At 58.4% G+C, this 19,295-nt stretch overlaps 1 protein-coding gene and 1 pseudogene across 1 annotated transcript in view; one reads left to right on the top strand and one right to left on the bottom strand.

Annotated features, from left to right (window-relative positions):
• Nucleotides 1-13,607, bottom strand: part of ARHGEF17 (Rho guanine nucleotide exchange factor 17) — a 62,461-nt gene extending 48,854 nt beyond the window's left edge. Inside the window, exon 1 of the mRNA XM_004433971.3 lies at nucleotides 9,967-13,607. Coding sequence (XP_004434028.1) covers nucleotides 9,967-13,167 — 3,201 coding nt within the window. The 5' untranslated portion in view covers nucleotides 13,168-13,607. The remainder of the gene's footprint in view (nucleotides 1-9,966) is intronic.
• A 107-nt stretch (nucleotides 13,608-13,714) lies between these two features.
• Nucleotides 13,715-19,128, top strand: LOC147916629 (uncharacterized; annotated as a pseudogene).
• The last annotated feature ends 167 nt before the right edge of the window (nucleotides 19,129-19,295 follow it).

Raw genomic sequence — 19,295 nt, 5'->3', positions numbered from 1 at the left:
CCTTGGGCAAGACCCCTCCCTTCGCCGGGCCTGTTTCCCCACCCCCTCAAATAATGCAGGGGTGAGGGCCAGTTAGAAGATACGGCTGGTTTCTAAGGGTCTTTCCGAGTGGACCATCGTGGCATTCAAGGCCTCCTCCCGCCTCCTGGCCTGCCAAGAAGTTGAATGTCTCACCACCAGGCCCCACCCCAAGGAGTTGGGGAGAGACAGAGGGGGACAGCGAGGAACCAGGAGTGTCTGAGACCTCAGTGACATAGGCAGCCAAGAAAGACGGAGTCAGTAGCATTTTTCGGGGGGAGGGGGTCCTTTCCCGTCCTTCCGCCCCTTCCCTTCCACATCTGCTCCTTGACCTCCAGTGCCCTGTCCTGGGAAAGGACTGGATGTTTGTCCAAGGGGTTGGGGGGAGGGGTCTCAGCAGTCCCAGGAGGCCAGGCTGTGAGGCTGGCTGGCGGCCAGGACCCCGGGCCTCCCTCCCTCCTGCTCCATGCTGCTCGGGAGCAGGGCCTGCTCACCCCCTGGGAACCAATAAACAGGAAACAGACACCAACCTGGCGCTTGCTCCCTCAGCCAGGCCCCCTCCATCACAGTCCCCCCCATCACAGTCCCCCCACTGCCCTCCCACTGGCCCAGGACCTGCCCCGCCTCTCCCTAGCCCCAGAATCTCAGCACCAAGAAGTAATAATCTCAAATGCACGAACAAAATCAAGCTACGAGGTAGGACTCCTGGAAAAAACCTCAGAATCCTTCATCTTGAAACCACGAGATTCTACACTCTGAGCTGGCAATCTCAAAAGCACACGCTCTACAGTAGCCATATTTCTGCGAGCTTCTAGACCTGCGGTCATGAGCTGAAGGCTCCACAAGCATTCTCTCTCCATCCCTCATAACTCGAGTGTCCCCATTTCACAGACTAGGAAACTGAGGCTCAGAGCTGAGGTACAATGATTGTTAGATATCACCCAGCAAGTGAGTCAGAGTCAAGTCTGACATGTTAACCTTCATCAGTCCGACCGCAGAGCCCACCAGGCACACAGACCCTCAGACTCCCTGGCTTGAGGGTCTCTGAGCCCTGCTTCATAGGCCGGTTCCAATGGGTCTGCGGCTTTGACCCAGAGAGGACTTCGGATCTGCTCTGCCTCCCAGGTTGGGGCTGGCGGTAAGAAAAGGAGAGGCGGACCTGGAGAGGGGAGCAAGGACAGCGGGCGCCTGGCTCCACACAGCTGCCCAGCCCCTCTCCCCTCAGGCCACTGGCCCTGCCCAGGTGTAGCCAGGACCCCACCTGTCTTCCTGTCCAGAGCTTTGTCCTCTGGAAAGGCTGGAAAGAGATGCCAAAATGCTGAGCATCTTGGAATCAATGTCTCTTAGAATCTTAGAATCCTAACATCTTAGCATCTCCGTCATGAAGGGAGGAACTAACATTTCCTGAGCATTTACTATGCACCAAGCCCTCTTGGCATTACTTCGTTGACTCTTAACAATAATCTTTGGTGGAGTGAGGGCACAGCACAGAGGAGTCTGTAAATGCTGGCCCTGGGTCCCAAAGGCAGCCTGGGGGGAGAAGGGAGCTGGAGCATGCTCCTTACCCTCCGTGTGCCATCCCCTGGGAAGCACCTCAGCCTCTCAGGGCATGAAGGGATGTGACAGGTCCTCTGGTCCCACAGCACCAGGGTCACCAATCCCCAACATGGAGCTCCCGGCACACAGGGATAAGGAGTTCCCCTCCATCTGCCCCTGAGTCCACCTGGGGCAGCCCGGCAGAGATGTGACTCCCGCCCTCCCCACCTCTTTGCCCAGGCTCTAAACTCCCCTTCCAACTGCCCTTCCCGGGAGCTGCTTCACCCCAATTTTTAGTCAGCAAACCCAGGGCCAGCCACCCCTAGAAGACAAGCCTGTCCACAAGGGATCCATGGGCACTTCTGTCCCTCTCCCACCAGGCCAGGGCTCAGCCACCCTCTGGACCCCAGCCACCTCAGGGGGCTAAGACCCTTGTGGAAAGCTCCTGGCAAGCAGGGATGGTGTCCAAGCTCTCGCTCTGTGTCCCCACTGCCTAAGAATTGACTGCTGAATGAACAAATGACAAATGATGAATGAACATGGAAAGAAATGAATGCAGGATAAATGCAGTGGGCCTGAGTTTACAGGCTCTGCCCCATGACCAGCACCCACCAGGGGCTCTGGACCTCAGGAGCCAACAGCCTGGCCCCTCCGCCTGCCTGTGGTAGGCAGAATAATGACCCCCAAAGATGTCCACATCCCAATCCCTGGAACATGTGAATATGTTACCTTACACGGCAAAAGGGACTTTGCAGACGTGATTAAGGATTTTGAGATGGGGAGATTATCCTGGAAGATCCAAGTGGGCCCAAAGTAATCACAAGGGTCCTTATAAGAGGGAGGCAGGAGGTTCGGTTCAGAGTGAGAGCCATTTGAAGACGCTATGCTGCTGGCTTTGAAGATGGGGGAAGAGGCCATGAACCAAGAAGAGCCAGCAGCCACCAGAAGCTGGAAAAGGCAAGGCAACAGGTTTTCCCCAAACTCTGCAGAAGGAACGCAGCCCTGTTAACACCCTCATTTTAGCCCAGTGAAACCCATTCTTCTGACCTCCAGAACAGCAAGATAATACTTGCATTGTTTTAAGCCACTAAATGTGCAGTAATTTGCTACAACAGCAACAGGAGATGACTATACTACCCGTCTGCCAGCCTAGACCCTGGAATCAGCTCGTGCCCCTCCCACCTCAGGTACCTCTCCAGACTCCCCTCACTCTCTCCCTCCTTGGGAGGTCTCAGCGCCCCGTGACTTCCCCGAGCCCCAGAGGAAACTTTAACGTCCCAGCAGCAGCAGCATCACCACTTCTGGGAATGGGCCGAGAGTGAGCCCCACAGCCTGCCCCAAGTGTGGGGAGAGGCCCCGTCTGTGTGTCGGGGGGCCTAGAGTAGCAGCTGGGAGGGGAAAAGGCCCCGGGGCCAGACCTGGGTGAGTCCCGGCCCCACTCTGAGCCTTGGTCTTCTCAGCGGCCTCAGGGGGCTGTGAGCCCCCACCTGCCAGCACTTTGGTCCACAAGTCAGAATCCTACTCAGGGCAGCTGTTCCCTCTCCCAAGAGGCCTGGGAGGAGGTTTTATCCCAGTGCCCAAGAGCATGGAGGATTCTGTGGCTCTGAGAGGGGAAGGGACTTATTTAAGGCCACACAGCAGGAAAATGGGTAGTCTAAAGCTGGAAGCCAGCTCTGGCCCCTAGTGCAGACCTCCATGTGCTACACTAGGTGAGCCCCACAGCTACTGGATGGAGGCTCAGATACCCTGGCTGGGGCCCTGGGCCCTGCATGTCAGGGACTGGGGCTCACTCACAGCTCAGAGCCTGGCAGCCTGGCAGTCTTCCTCTGCCTCCTGCCACCCCTGGAATGCCCCAGAGGCCTGGGGGTGGGAAGTAGGGGAGGGGGTGCATGGGGGGGATCAACTCCCATGGTGGAAGCATTGGCTCCAATAGGCTCCTGCTTCCCAGGAGACCTAGGGCCCCTATTTCAGGGCCTGCCAGAAAGGCGCCAGGCTGCCTGGGCACATTTCCCAATAAGTACGCCAGGACTGCGAGCCTTTCTGGGAAACGTGGGCTCCCCCTCCCCCGCCGTCCCACACCATCCCTGCCAACTCTGCTCAGTGGGAACTCCGTGGGGCCGACGCATGGCCTGGGAGTCAGGACACCTGGGGCCAAATCCCATGCTTGAGCCACACAGACTTGGGCAACCTCTGCCCACTCTGGGCCTGCTTCTTCATCCGTATATGGGGATGCCCACCTAGCTGGAGGACCAGATGGGAGCGACAGGGTTGCCTTGGGGTGGCATGAGCTCCCTGTCCCAAAAGACATGCAGGCTGGAGCTGATGCGTGTCTCGGTGGCTGCAGAGGAGGCACCAGTGGGATAAGGCACTGTCACCAGCCTCACTGGGGCCCTGCAGCAGCTCCACCCTCCTAGCCTTTGAGCCAAGCCAACGTGTGTCTGCAGGGGGCCTGCAGGGGGCGGCCAGTGCAGCCTACAGCCCCAGGCTACCCTGGGGGCTTTGTCAATCTCCCCCTCCCCACCCTAAGCGACACACTGCCCAGCCACAGGAGCCACAGTAGCTCCCCCTTCATTTTTTTTTTTTTTTGTGAGGAAGATCCGCCCTGAGCTAACATCCGTGCTAATCCTCCTCTTTTTGCTGAGGAAGACCAGCTCTGAGCTAACATCTATTGCCAATCCTCCTCCTTTGTTTTTTTCTCCCCAAAGCCCCAGTAGATAGTTGTATGTCATAGCTGCACATCCTTCTAGTTGCTGTGTGTGGGACGTGGCCTCAGCACGGCCGGAGAAGCGGTGCGTCAGTGCGCACCCGGGATCCGTACCCGGGCCGCCAGTAGCGGAGCGCGCGCACTCAACCGCTAAGCCACGAGGCCGGCCCTGCCTGTTCATTTTGAATGCTGGGGTCCAGGCCCTCGCAAAGCCCTCAGGGCTGCAGCAGAAACTCACGCCCCTGCCTCCTCTGCCCCAGCCCAAGCCACCATCATCTCTTGCCCAGATTATTCCGGTGGCCTCCTGACTGGCCTCTGCTTCCCCCTGGGCCTCTGCAGTCCACCCCCACAGAGACCCAGAGCAGACCTGTGAAAGCCTAAGTCAGATCAGAACCTGCTCTATTCAGAACCTTCCAACAGTGCCTGCCCCCACACCTCAAGTAAATGCTGAAGACCTCCTATAGGTTTGTGAGAGCCACCTCATCTGGCCTCAACCCATTTCCAGCCTCCCTTATCTCTCTGACATCATCTCCTACTTTACTCCATCCACACATCCTCTTTTTTTGTGTGTGAGGAAGATCGGCCCTGAGCTAACATCTGCCAATCCTCCTCTTTTTGCTGAGGAAGACTTGCCGTGGGCTAACATCCATGCCCATCTTCCTCCACTTTATATGGGACACCACCACAGCATGGCTTGCCAAGCGGTGCGTCGGTGCGCGCCCGGGATCCAAACCGGCGAACCCCGGGCCACCACAGCGGAGCACATGCACTTAACCGCTTGCGCCACCGGGTGGCCCACAGACATCCTCTTGACAATTTTGCAAACACATTTCTACCTCAGGGCCTTTGCACTTGCTGTTCCTTTCTGCCCAAAATGCTCTTCTCCCCAGAGGGCCACCTGGCTTGCTCTATCACTTCCTCCCTGCCTCTGCTTCCAATCTCACCTCCTCAGAGATTCCTTCCCAGACCTCTCGATCTAAAACAGTCATTCTCTACTGTCTTATCCTGCTGTCTTTTGCTCCCCAGCCCCTACCTCTCCCTGACACATAATGTATCTATTTACAGACTGGTCTCCATACTAGTCTGGAAGCTCCATGAGGCCAGGACTTTGTTTTGTTTGTTGCTATACCCCAGGGCCTAGAAGAGTGCCTGACATGTTTAGGGGCTCAGTAAGCATTTGTTAAACAAATGAACACATTGCCCTGTCAAGGCTCACCCAAGTCTCTGAAACTAACTCCTGCTGCACAGTCTGCCCTGCTCTTTCCCACCTCCCAGCCTCTGCTCATGCTGTGCCCTCCTCCTAGAACCCCTTCCTCTCTGCCTATCCAAACTCTTCCAGTTTTCAAAGCCAAGCTCCAGGCAGAGCCTCCTCCAGGAAGCCTCCCCTGCCAGCCCTCGGGCCAGTCCCTCAATATCCTACAGCCGTTTCCAGTCTGCTTCTAGATTCTGGACACTCTGAGTGTTTCAGCTCCCCAGGCAGCTCGGGGGTGCCTCCACCCCTCTGCAGGGCGGCATGTGCAGCCTGAGAGATCACAGATGGGAGGGAGGGAAGCAGGAGGGGTAGGTCCCTACACTGGGAGGGGGGCTGGGGACAGGATTAGCAGCAGCCTCACAGTCTCAAACCCAGCTGGTCCCGGAAATGTGGGGCTGGAAAATGTCAGACTCGACTCTGGTCCATCCCCCAACTCTTCCCCGCTGGGTGGGGGGGATCTATTCCTGGGCCACACTCCCCCAGTAGCCCAGAGCCCTTAGGAAGGAGGGAATAAACAAAGGAAAAGGACAGCCCTCCGCCTGTCCTCCCCCTTCCCATCCTCCTCCTGCTGGGTGACAAGACATTTAATTATAGATATTTGTTACCGCTCAGAATTCCAAATGTCCTAATTGCCTCCCCTCCCAGAATCAGTTTCCATGGAAAAATCATAGCAAAGAGCCAAGGAGGGAAAGGAGAGAACCCCCACCCCTGTGGGTCCCTGCCAAGGGGAGACAGAGAGAAGAAAGGTGACAAAGAGCTACAGCCAGGCCTTCCTCAGCAAGACAGGGAGCTGGCTGGGCAAGCTGGGCAATGAGGGGGCTGTGACTGCTGGGGGCAGGGGGTGGGGGCAAGGCCAGGGTTCTGCTGGTTGGGCCTGGCTTTGCCCTGCCTTGCTGTGTGACCTCAGACCCAGAACTCTTCTTTCTGAGTCTCAAAGTTCTGCCCACCCCAACCCCAGGCCCCGGTGAATTAAAAAACCACCATGAAGCCGTTCAGGCTCTTAGGGTATGTGCAGGTGACATCCCCAACTGCTCCCGACCCTGCCCCCCTACTCAGATGGCAGGCCCATCCACTGAGAAACAGGAATCCATGGGCCCCTTCGCCTCTAGGACATGGACATTCTAGGATTCAGTGGGAATCTAAGTCTGCAATTCTAAGAATTCACACTCTCAGATTCCCACAGCTTTCACATTTGAAGAATGAAATGTTCAGAATGTCTGGCATATACTACGCACCTAAATGTTTGCCACTGCTATTCCAAGACACTAAAATTCTGTGAGTCCATCCATGATTCTGTGACACAAGTCACTTCCTGTTTCGGGGTTACAGTTGTCACATCTGTCAAATGGGTATCAGGTACCTGAGGTCAGAAGGTTGGACTACAAGACTCTACTTTAAGGCTGGGGTCGGGGAAGCCCTAGAGTGAAGAGTCGCTGATGCTCCAGGCTACTGTGGCCCCAAGTGGCAATGACAAGGGGCAGGGGCAGGACAGGGAGGCTCTGACAGCTCGGCCTGCTCCCCAGCACATACACACCCAGGTGCTCGCAGAATACAGCGACCATGCGTTATCCCTCATTTCCGGGGCTCCTCAGCTCTTAGAGCCGTTGCACAGAGCCGCCTTTCTCCCTCTTCCAGCCGCACTCCGACGCCTCCTGTTTCCCTGAGCACCCTGTCCTTCGTCAGCCTCAAAGTCCAGGCAGTCTAACGTCCCTCTGCACAGACAGGAAAACTGAGACCCAGGATGACTCTGTCCTGGTCTCAGAGCGAGTCAGAGGCTGTGCCAGGCCTGGTACCCAGGCCTGCTGCTCCCAACTATGGGGGCAACACCATGTGGAGGGCAAATTCAGACTCTGAGCTGGGAAAGACCTGAGTTTGAGGGACTCCCGCAGCCTGGGGTTGAGTCAGGGGCCCCTTCTGCCCCCGGGGGCTGCTCCTGTCAGCCCCTGCCTGGATTCACACTGGTTTCTGCCTCAACAGCAAAGCGTGACAGCCTCTCCTCTTCCCTTCTTATTCCGGAGCCCACACCACACCATCTCCACCCAAAACCCAGGGAGTGTGACTGGACCCCCAGGCCCGAAACAAGGGAACATTGTCTCCTCCACAGAGGCCAGCAGGAGGGGCTGAACAGCTGCTCCCCATTTTCCTGGACCCAGAAGGAAGGGGACAGCAGGAGGGATTCGGGCTAGCAGATGGGAGAACTTCCAGGCTTTATGAGGGGGTAGGGAATTAGGAGATGGTGCATTTCTTTTCAGCAGCTTCACATCCACCAAGTTCTACTGAGGCCTAGAGTGCCAGCCCTGTGCTTAGAAACCAGTAGGGGGCAGGGAGGAGGGGTCAGGGCTGATCACTGAGAAGCAGCTGGGGCAGTGGAGCCTGTTTTTTCCCTTTCTCCTGCCCCCAGGGAGGGAGTGATCACACCACCCGCTCACCACACAGAGCCTGCCAGGCAGAGACCATTCCTCCCATTTTACAGAAGGGCAAAGTGAGGCATGGAGCAGGGATGTGACTGATCCTAGGCCACACAGGGATTTGGAGCAAGGCTCAAACCCTGCTCTGCTAATGACAGACTCACCAGTCTTCTCCTCTAAGGGGTCATCAGCTGGAAAGGTGGGAGAACTCAAGTGGGCAAAGGCCGGGAGGCCGGAGAGAGCCTCTGTTGAGGACAGGGAGATGCCTGTGTTATGGACAGATGTGTCTCCCCTCATAGCCCTCTGCAGGGTATGTGGGGCCCTAAGCTTCTCCCTGAGGTCAGGTGGGACGGGGGAGAATGTGAAGGGAGGCAGATCAGGGGCCAATTCTGCAAACACTCCCACCTCCTCTCCAGGTCTCAATGCCTCTTCTTAGGAGCACCCACCATAGTCTCCCTGAGGCCCTTGGTTCACCCCTGCCCTCTCCCCTAATTTAGCCTTCAAGGCTCTCAGAGAAGATAATTATATGGGCAAGGCAGCTGGGGAGGGGGCCCCTGGCAGAAGCTGCCCTTGCTCTCCCCCTCCCCCAGCCCCAAGTTCCGCAGACAACGGGCACTGGAGTTAGGGGCACCTGAGCTGCCCTACCAGGCTCTCAGAAGGAAGGACAGGTCCACAATTTCCCCTCCCCACTTCCGGCCTGCTGACTCTCTCTGCAGGCTCCATGAGAGACAAGAGAGCCAAGACCAGGGGGAAGTAGAGACAAGGAGAGAGAAACAAAGAGAGTTCAGAGGGGCTGTGAGAGCGCTGGGAACGGGGAGCGACCAAATGAGTCCAGGGTTTAGGGTTTCCAGGCTCCCTACACAGGCAGGAAACACAGCAGGAGTGCAGGCCATGGTTGAAATAACCCTGGGCCATCCCCGCTCTAGGCCCAGAACCCAGAGCCTAGAACCTAGCTTCCAACCAAGATGCCAGGGCATCACATTGCCTAGAACCCATCTGAACCCAGAGCCAAAATTCCAGGGACAGCTGAAGCCAGAAGGTGGAGGTGGGGGCCTCAGGAGAGCAAGTCCCCAGGGCCTGAGGTCTGGCAGAGGAAGGGGGAAACATCTCAGGAGTCACCAGGAAAGGGGTGGGGTGGGGAGAAGCTGCAAGCCTGCAGCAGGATTGGGGACCAGCATCCCCACCCTGACCCACAGAGACAGCCCTGCCTGTGGGGCCGTGAGCACTCCCAACCTCTCTCAAGGCCCCTGGCTGCTGAGCTTCAGCCCGCTCCCTGACCCTGCCCTCCTCTACAAGCCCCCATTCTAATCGGAAGAGGCTCTGGCAGACCTCAGGCCCCAAGAGTGCCCCAACTCCAACCCACGGACTCCGCCAAATCTGCACAGCACCAACTGGATGGAGACACAGGCACCACCTTGTCCACAACCCCCCTGATTTTACAGATGGGGAGGTTGAGTCACAGAGCAAGGCCAGGGCCACCAATGTACTTTATGAAGTCCCTTCCACTACTCTATAAAAAATGCCTTGTACCTCTCCAATTCTCCCTGGCCCAGGGACAGACCCACATTTTGATCTGCCACAGAAAAGCCACATGCAGAAGGGCAAACTCATGTCAGCTGTGGGCCCCTGAGCCCAAACATCCTACAAGGGGCCAACAGGGCACCAAGTCTCGAGAAAGTTCCATCACCCTCACACCTCCTTGTGTATTTATAACAAAGAACCAGATAGGAATCTCTAAAACCAGTCCCTGAGAAACATCTAAAGGACTAGATCAGAACCCTTTGTAATTATCACCCAGAACACCTTGGAGCTGACAAGAACCTTTGACATTAGCACCAGCAGAAACCTGAAGCTTCCTTCCAGGGCCTGGGTAGACAGCAGCCGTGTGTCATTAACACTCTTAAAACTGCCTGGGCACTTCCAGGACAGGAGAAGCACCCTCAGACCTGGGCACCTGCCCAATGAGCACACTCCAAAGGCTCCTATGGAAGTCAGTGCCCATGGCCCTCTTCCAGCCCCATCCGGAAGGTCCCCCACAAAGGACTCACCACCTGTGGCTTGCTGCAGCACTTGCTGGCTGGAGCAGGCTCATCTGGAGCCCGGACTGCCCCAGGGGGCTTGGCCTCAGCAGAGGGCGGTGCAACCGGAGTCAAGCAGGGCATATCCACTGGCACTGAGGCTGGGACCTCGCCAGAGTGGAGAGTCAACATGTACTGTTTAGTGACGTCCTCAAGTGATGGTGCCTGCTGCGTGGGGTAGGCTCGGGCAGGGAAGCCCATAGGCTCTGGCACAGCCACAGGGGGGCCAACGGAAGGTGAGGGCTCAGGCACCACGATAGGCATGAAGGTGGCAGGCACACTGGCATGGCGAACGTGTTTGGAGGAGGGTCGGGCCCGACACAGGCTGCCAGCCTGGTCCTGATTGCCCTCCTCACTCTGGAGCTCCTGATGACTGCTCCGGGCTGGGCGCTTCTTGGAACCATGGCGGCTGAGCCGCGGGGACAGAACGTCAGCCAGTTTAGGGTCAAGGTGGAAGTCGCGGCGGGCAGTGGAGGAGGCAGGCGGGGCCTCTGGTAGGGCCATCTCAGACTGTGCCCGGCCCCTGGCAGGACTGGGTTCTTCTGGTCCTGCCTGCCGCTCAGCAAGGATGGGCTCACTGCTGGACGGAGGCAGCAGGGGCTCGACCTCTCGGATGGGCTCCCCTCCAGGGCCCTCAAATTCAGGCCCAGCCAGCTCCCCACGGCGGCTGGGGTCACTCAGAGATTTCTTCTTGGGGGCTTTGCCAGCAATCCTGTCATCTACCACACGCCCCAAGGCACCAGGCCCCTGAACAATGCTCTGAATAACCTCCTGGTATCCCTTGCTCTCTTCACTGCCCACAGACCAGTCACTGTGGCCGCTGGTCAAACCCTCGTCCACAGCTGAGGCCGCTGGAAGTCCTGTTTTGGGGCTCAGCGAGCCCAGGAGGTTGCTATCCACGGAGAACCCAGAGGGCTCCTCGGAGGTGGCAGTCCGGTGGCGCTGCGGAATGGGGTCACTCAGAGACCGGTAGGCCTCACCTGCCTCCCCATTGCTTAGTTCAGTCCCACCAGGGCCTGAAGTTGGGACTTTGCGTCTCCGGCGGAGGGCACCAGGTGTGGGAGGGGCATCAGGGGTCACCAGGGCCCACCCTCCCAGACTGTCTTCAGCCCCAGGGCCATGGTGGTTGGTGTGACCTGAGGAGGAGGAAAGAGGTCGCCACACCCCTGCGGTACCCAGGCCGCAAAAGGCTGAAACAAGAGGCTCCGGGTCTGCCCCAATGCCCTCATCTGTCAGGCTGGACTCAGGGCCGGAGAGCTCCTCCTGGGACCGCTGCCCTCGGCTCGTATCTCCTGCCCACTCAGGGCTTCCAGGGGGGGCATCGCTTCCCTCATCCTGCTGGGCACCCATGCGCTGGATTTTCTCAAAAACCTGACGGGCCTCTTGCACATACTGATCCTGGACGACGAGGGGCAGTGGGTCCTCCTCGGCACCTGGGCCTGGCAGCAGGAGCTCAGAGGAGCTGGGCTTCAGGGTACTGGTTCCGGGTAGACGGCGGGCCATGGGCTTCTCAGAGCAGGTGAACGACTTTGCCCTCCGTAGGGTGGCCGTCAAGTCCTTGAGTGTGGGGCGGGTGCCAGGTGATGCTGGGACTGGGGTGGGCATGGGCCCAAGTTGCCCCACGGGGCCACCTGCTGATGGTGAGTCTCTGCCATCTAGGGGGCTGCTCCCAGGGTCCACAGGACGCCCACCAGGCCTTCGGACCTTCAGCTCTGAAAGGTCTGAGCGCAGGAAACTGAGCAGTGTCAAGGTCTCAGAGGCGATATCTGGATTCGACAGGGACTTTCGCTCTCGGCTCTTGTCCAGTTCCAATGCTCCATCCCTCAATGCCCTCGTGGTGCCCACAGGTCCCTTAATGCGGGTTCGTGCCTGGGGCCTTAGGAGCCCTTCCCCGGCTCCAAAGCTAGGCGAGCGATACACGCCCCAGACCCCAGAACCCCGGCTAGCCCACAGGTCCTCATCCTTGAGGGTCTCAGTGCTGGAGTAACGGCTGCTACCACGGGAGCCTGCTGGGCTGGCCAGGTAGGCGGGAAAGCTCACCTTGGCCACGCGGAAAGCACCCCCTACAGTGTCGGACAAGGGCCGAGGTCCCTCCTGGGCACCTGGCAGACAAGGAGGCGAGCTAGTACCCCACTCCCGGGGTCCTTCCACGCTAGGGGCTCTTGGAGATGTTGGGGGCTCGGGGCTCCTGGCTCCTCCTGCCGAGTCCATGCTGCCCAAATTTAACCCATAACTGTCCGACCTACAGTCCTTATCCAAGAGGGAGCTTCCAGGCCTGGGTCCCGGCCTCCCTCCCCAGCGGTGGCCGCCCTCACCGTCTTGGTCCTCGTCACTGCCCGAGGAGTGGCCGCCGTGGTAGGCCGGACTCTGAGCCCCGGGCGGTGGCGGCGGCGGGCCCTCCTCTTCCTCCTCGCTGGAGCTAGCAGCCCGGCTGCGGCTGACAGGATAGGAGGAGGCGATGGAGGAGGAGGAGGAGCAGGAGGCCCGGGCCCCGGCCTGCGGTTGGGAGAAGCTATGCCAAGAATGTAAACCATCCGCCGGACGCTGCACCCGCTCCTGCTGCTGCTGCTGCTGCCGCCGCCTCCTTCCCTCGGTCCCTGGGCCGGGCAGCGGCCGCGCCGAACGCAAGCCCGCCAGGGGGAAGCACGTCCGAGGAGGTGGCGTTGGTGGCTGCCGCGGGTCCGGAGCCGGGGGTTCCCACGCGGCACCGTCGGGGCTGCGGGTCCCCGAGGCCTCAGAGTCGGCACTGGGCCGCCTGGATCCAGGGCCACCGAAGAGCTTGCGCATCTCTGTGACGCTGGGCCAGGCCCCGCGCGCGGCGCTCTCCGCCGCTTCTTCCGCGGCCCCCAGGGAGACGCCCCCGTCCCGGGCCCCAGCGGAATCGTTATCCAGACGCGGCGCGTCGAAGCGCCGGGAGAGCTGGCGCACCGACGGCGAGAGGCTGCGGAGCGGGCGCGGCTGCGCGGAGGCGGCCGGGGGCCCCGACGCCAGCTTGGACACGCGCCGGGAGGGCTGGCCCGGGACGGTAGCCGCCGGCCGGCACGAGGCACGGCGCCGCAGCCCAGGGGTGTCTGTAGCCTCCTCCCTCCGCCCGGGCCCGCCGCTCCAGCGCTCCAGCAGCTTGAAGGAAACGCTGCGATAGAGTGGGGGCCGGGGCGCCCCGTCCGCCATAGTGGCTGCACTCACTCCGGGGGGGCTGGCCTCGGGGAGCCGCGGCCAACCCCCCCTACGCCCTCGCCCTGAAGGAGCGCAGCAGCCGGGGTCCGAAGGCCTGGGTCCTGCAGCTGCAGTGCGAGGGGGTTTGCGAGGAGAGAGCGCAGAGACCGGAGCAGAGGTTCATCTGCCGCGGCTCAAGTTTCTGCGGCCGTGGGCTGCATCGGCTCCATCCCGCGCAGCCCCTCCCGCCTCAGCGCCGACCCCCGGGCCCGGCCCCTGCCTCGGTCGGCGCGACCCGGAGCATCGCGGCCCGGCCCGGGCCGGGCAGGATCCCAGCGCTCCGTTCCTCGGCTCTGCGCCCGCCAGCCGGCCTGCCTGCCTCCCCTCGCGCTCCCGCTCCGGCTCCCGCTCCCTCCCTCTTGGCTGCTCGCTCTTCGCTCCCTTTTGTTGCAAATAAACTTTGTGGCTGAGGAAAGGGGGCGGGGGGCGGGGCCTCGCGCCCAAAAGAGGGGGTGGGCTCCGGGAGCACGCAGGGCTGGGAATCGAGAGTTGGGGGGAGGGAATGGGGAGGAGCCGAAGGAGAAACAAGACTGCTGGAGCACATGCAGACCGCAGCGACCCTCCAAATGAGCCCCTCGGGAGCCCAGCGGGCCAAGCTGCCTCCCAAGGACTCGCTCCGACACAAGCAAGCTTTGAGTGTGGTCAGCTCCGCAGACATACAGCCAGGGCGGCGCACCCACTGCGGTTCAGCCGCTTTCGCGCGCAAACACCTCCTGCCCAAGGGACCCCAACATGGCAACCTCGGACCCACAAACTTTTACACACCGACGCTCACGTTCACGCAGAAACACTCTCCGAGCGGGGAAGAGGGCGGGACTCGCCGCCAGGGGGAGCAGTGGGCGCAGCTGGTCGACCAGGCTTTTCCCGCTTCCTGCCCCGCCCCTTCACCCAGCCCATGCCACGCCCCTTGTCCCGCCCTCCGCTGCGAATCCCGCTGTAACTGCGACCCGGTGCCGCCCCTCGCGCTCCCAAACGCCCCGCCCCTCCACCCCGGCGACCTGTCCAGCTCGAACCGTCCCCCAGCCCTTCCCACGCCGCTCTTTTTAAAAACCCCACCCTTTGTGACCACGCCCCCACCCGCCCTCCTGTTTCCAGCTGCCAGCCCTAGCCACGCCCCTCCACCTGCCCCCGCCGTCTCGGCGGCCCCTCTCCTGGATGCTCCGCCTTGCGCCCCGCCTCCTTCTTCCCCAGCGCTTGGGGGCACGCGGCTGTTGCGCCCTCTACCGGCCGGATTCGCCCACCCCCGCGGAGCCCTGGACGGGTAAAGCAGCACTCACCACCAAAAAACGGAAGCGTTGGGAACAGTTCACTTACTTTCCTTCCTTTCAGTCGTTTCCTAGTCCCTTCAGGAGCCGTTTCAAACCTGATCCCTTCACAAAGCGCATTGCCCCTCCTTCGGCTTCACACACAAAAGGAGCTTCGACGGGAACGCCCTCGATTTGCACTGCCAAGCCTACCCTCCTACTTGCGGCTGCTCCACCCTGCCGGCACGGAAGGTGTGGGTCGTTGCTCCTGCTTCAAGCTGATCCAACCCTTGAGCTCCACTCCCGCCTCTGTCCCAGTCTGGCAAGTCTCGCATTGTACCGGATACTGGGGCCTTCCCACCCCTACCTGCCTCTGCTAGGTCCCATTCATCCTGCCGGGGCCAGCTTCAATGCAGGACAGCTCCTCTACATCTGAATGAACGAACGGGAATGTATGGAGCGCCGTGGATGTATGGGTATTATTTCGTTTATTTTATTTAATCCTCGCACCACCCTTGGAGGTAGATACTATTGCCCCTTATCTATGGGTCATGAAGGAGAAATAACTCTGATCACCGTCAAAGTCAGGAAATGGCAGCTTCTGCCATGACTCAAATTCAGATTTCAGGAGCTTCAAACACCGTGCGCCTCCAGACAGCCTTCCCTGGTCCCGGATCCCTGAAGAAGAAGGGAGTTCTCTCTTCTTTGAGCCCCCAGCAGCCTCCTGCTCCTTCTTGGGCCTGGGCTGACTCTCCAGGAACAGAGGATAGCCTGGTCTGACTCATGCTCCCCTCGCCCAAGACGACTGTGGCTGGGCCTGAGTAGGCTGGGAGGCCCTGGGAGCAGGAGGTCCTCGTCCAGATGAGAGGGGCAGGGATGGGCGTAGGGCAGGATGGTATACCCCAGGGATTATGGAGGACCCCAGGAAAGAGGGAGGACTCAGCCAGGACCTTGGGCCCTGCTCGCTGCTTCCCTTGTTTGTGAGAAATCACTGTAGGGAGACAGCACTTCCTCTTTGAGTTAAGACCAGCCTCCTCTAAGTCCCTCACCTCAACTTTGTCTCAGCTCTGCCTCCAAGGGGCCAGCACATCTCTCCCTCTTCACTGAGAAATTGATAGCAAGGAAGAGAGCCCTGCCTGGGCTGCAGCCTCTCTGACTGTCCCTTGCTATGTGACCTTGGGTAAATCCCTGCACTTCCCTGGGCCTCAGCTACCTCATCTGAAAAGTGAGGAGTGGGTCTAGGTTTCCCCAAGGGTGCCTGTCTCTGACTTTATTTGACCTCCTCTAGAGTGTTTTCTTTCAACTCTTTCGGGGAATTTTTGGTATGGTGAGGGGACCCTCAACTCAGGAATCACTGCTCTCCTCCAGTAATGATGGCCCCTACCATCTGAAATTTGTACTTTTCCAGGCTCTTTCACATCTTGGCATATTCTGTCTTCATATCACTTCTGGGATAGAGGTTATTATTCCCATATCACAGATGGGCAAACTGAGGGAGAGGAGCAGAGACTCAGGTCACAGGCTCCCAGTATCCTGCAGCTTGGCCTTGGGGTGGGCTGGCTGAGGCCTTTTGGATCAAGAATCCTCTTGGTGGGGAAGGGGGATGTTTAAGGAATTAGGCTGGGCCTACACCCAATGGGAAGCCCACCCCAATCAGAGAGTGGCTTGGCTGCTTCCAGCACCTCATGAGTCCTCCTACCCCCAGCCCCTTTTGATTCAGGATGAGACAAAGTCATCTTCCAGGCACAGAGGGGGCCTGGGTGTCGTTAGCCCTCAGAAGACTCATCTAGGAGGGGGCTGGGAGCACTGGGCACCAGGGTAGAGAGGGGAACACTGTGCTGGAAGTCTAGAGCCGGGCCCAATGCAGGCACCCTCATGGTTGTGCCAGGTGACCCTCAGCAGGTCGCTCTCTTCCTTCGGGCCTCAGGCTCCTCACCTATGAAAGGGGAATGAAATCAATAACCCATCTACCCAGAGAGTCCCGGGGACCCAGCGAGATCAGGGCTGTAGAACCCCCGGAGGAAATCAAGATGGGAAGGTTGTGATGGTCACAGTCATGGCCACTGCGGGGCCTCAGATACTTAAGAGGGAGAAAGATGAGGAGTGAGAGGACTCCAAGAAGCAATGAGCTCCAGGAAGGAGCTGTCTTAGGGGGAATCCAGCTCCTGACTCCATTCCAAACTCAAATAGAAATGACCTGAGACTGTCTCCTCTCCTGTGTAATTAGACCTCAAGTGCACAGAATTAGATTATTCATAGCCTTTTAACAAAAGGTTGACATTCTCACCAGTTATTTAATTGGCTCCCACTGAAAAACGAAACAAAACAACTAGGACATTTACAATGTCCTACATCTCATTATGCAGTCCCCTTACCCCTTCTCCTGCCGCCCTCCACCCAAGATAACCATCACCTCCTATGTTCAGCATTCCCTTGCTTTCCTTTTCATGTGGTTTTATTGCATCTGTGTAGCCCTTCAAAGTATATATTTTCATTTTAGTTGTTTTTAACTTTATAAAAAGAGCGTCTTGCTGTGTATAATTTGGGAGGGTTTCTTTGTACTTAATATTATACTGCTAAGATTTAGCCATATTGTTGCCTGTCAGTGTAGTGCATTCTGGCCGCATGTGAATATAGCACAGTGTATTCATCCCCTCTCGTGGATGGGCATTTGGGTGTCTCCAGGTGTTCGCTCTTGGGGATGGTGCTGCTCTGAGCAGTGTGCCTGACTCCAGGTGCGCATGTGCAGAAGTGCTGGGGCACTGGCCATGCTACTGCTCAACACAGGGGACGCATTGTCAAGCTAGGATCGAATATCTCTTCTATGTATTTTGATTATCTATGTTTCCTTTTCTGTGAAGGCCTGTTTGTGCCTCTTGCCCATTCTTCTATCGGGTTATAAGACTTTTTTGTACTCTATGAAAATTCTGCCCTTACTTTTCCCTGCTCAACCCCCCTGGTGGCTTAGGGAGGCCTGGGAGTATTATCTTCCTCACCTGTGACAGGTGAGGAAGCAGAGGCTCAGAAAAGTGAAGGTGCTTGTTCAAAGTCACAGGATCAGTAGCAGCCCTTCTGCCCTGAGCTAATACCTTCTGAGGCCATTGGGCCTCGGCTAAGAAACCTTCTCTGCCCCTCCAGCTGGGTCAGGGCCCCCTGGCCCCAGCATCTCTGGGCCCCTAACCATTCCATGAGCTTATTGTCTCCCTAGTGAGACCTTCCTCGCCCCCTGGCCCTCTTTGACTACTTCTGAGCTCTCCTTCCCGGCTATAATGATCCAGGTGTGTGTGTGTTTATTTCATTATTGCCATTCTCGTCCATCAGACCAGGAGCTCCCTGAGGGCAGGGGCCCACTGCCCAGCATGATGCCTGGCATACAGTAGGTACTCAATTAATGTTGCTTACTGGATGAACTCTCTTTCCTTGTGTGCACCCCCAGCCCCCTGGGTTCTTTCTGAGGTTAGGGCTGGGTCTGAGCTGCCTGTGTTCCCAGCGCCATCTCCAAGGAGCACAGAGAATGTTTGTTGAACAAATGAATGAGGGAGGGAGGAGACAGCTGCATCCACTGCTAGGACAGAGCCAATGCCGCTGAGCTTTTCCTGCTTGGAATGGAGATCTCCTCAAGACAAGCCCTAGCTCCTAACTCTCTGGCTCCCCCTCTCCTTGGCCCTGCCCTCTGGCTCCCTGTGCTCAACCACCAACAGCCAACACTCACAGGTCTCCTGTCCTGGAAGTGCCTTCTCTGGGCCTGGCCTCCCTCAGAACCTTCCTGTCTCTTTACTTCTCCATCCGTCACCCCCACTTTCTCCCCTCCAGCGCCCCCCCCCAACTCCACTGCCCCATCATGTCACCATGGTGCAGAGACACCCCAGGCTTCACCTCCACCTCTCTGGCTCCTCCTCCTCCCTAGCCCTCCAGCGTTGGAGTTCCCAGGACTCTATCCAGGCCCTCCCTTCTTCTCACTCCCTCCCTCGGGAAGCCCATCCACCCCTCAGCCTCAAGCCAAAAATGGGATGACCACTCCTTAGGCTTCTCAACTTTTCCAAGAAGCCTACCTGGGTGTCTCCAGACGCTGTTGACTCCTAGCTCCCACCCAGGTGGAGGCCTCACCCCCAGGCTAGACCCTGGCCCCCACCCCAGTCCAGGACACTGCCTGGCCTCCACCTAGGTCCACCATCTCAGGGTGGAACCTGAGTAAAGGGATTCGTTTTGGCTGTGGGTAACAAAGGCCTGAAAAACTAGTGGCTTAAAAAAGAGAAACATTTATTTCTCTCTCTTGCAAAAGTCTGGATTTAGGTGGCCCCAAACTGCAATGGTCAGAGGCCCAAGCTGCTTCTCACGGTCCAAGATGATGCTCCAGCTGTGATGTCCCCGTTGTAAGCAACAAGCAGGAAGGGAGGCAAAGGACATCTCTCTCATAAAGACATTCTCCCCTCCCCATAGTAAACCACCTTAGGGCTCTGTGCTTATATCCCACTGGCCAGGAGTAAGTTACCTGGCCACACCTAGCTGCAAGAGAGGCTGAAGTTTTCATCCTAGGAGGCCATGTGCCCAACTAAAAGAAAATTGATATTGTGATTGGCACTTAGCTGTCTCTGTCACAACTTCCTAGGGGTCCCCAGTTACTGGACTGGGCGGGGCAAGTGGGCACTTGGAAGGCAAGTGAAGAGAGGAAAGGGAAGGGAGGGAGGGTGAGGCAGGCGGGTGTGGTATCTGGGTTAGAGAAAGACTGTGTGACCTTCGCAGGTCAGTTTCCACATCTGGGCCTCAGTTTCCCCATCTGTAATAGGGGGTATTATAAGGATTAAGTGAGAAGATGTGTGCACAGCACATTGCGTGGTG

This window comes from Ceratotherium simum, chromosome 7 (assembly GCF_057802395.1).
Source record: "Ceratotherium simum simum isolate JZ-2026a chromosome 7, ASM5780239v1, whole genome shotgun sequence".
Taxonomy (NCBI): domain Eukaryota; kingdom Metazoa; phylum Chordata; class Mammalia; order Perissodactyla; family Rhinocerotidae; genus Ceratotherium; species Ceratotherium simum.
This window is presented reverse-complemented; position numbering and strand designations above follow the sequence as displayed.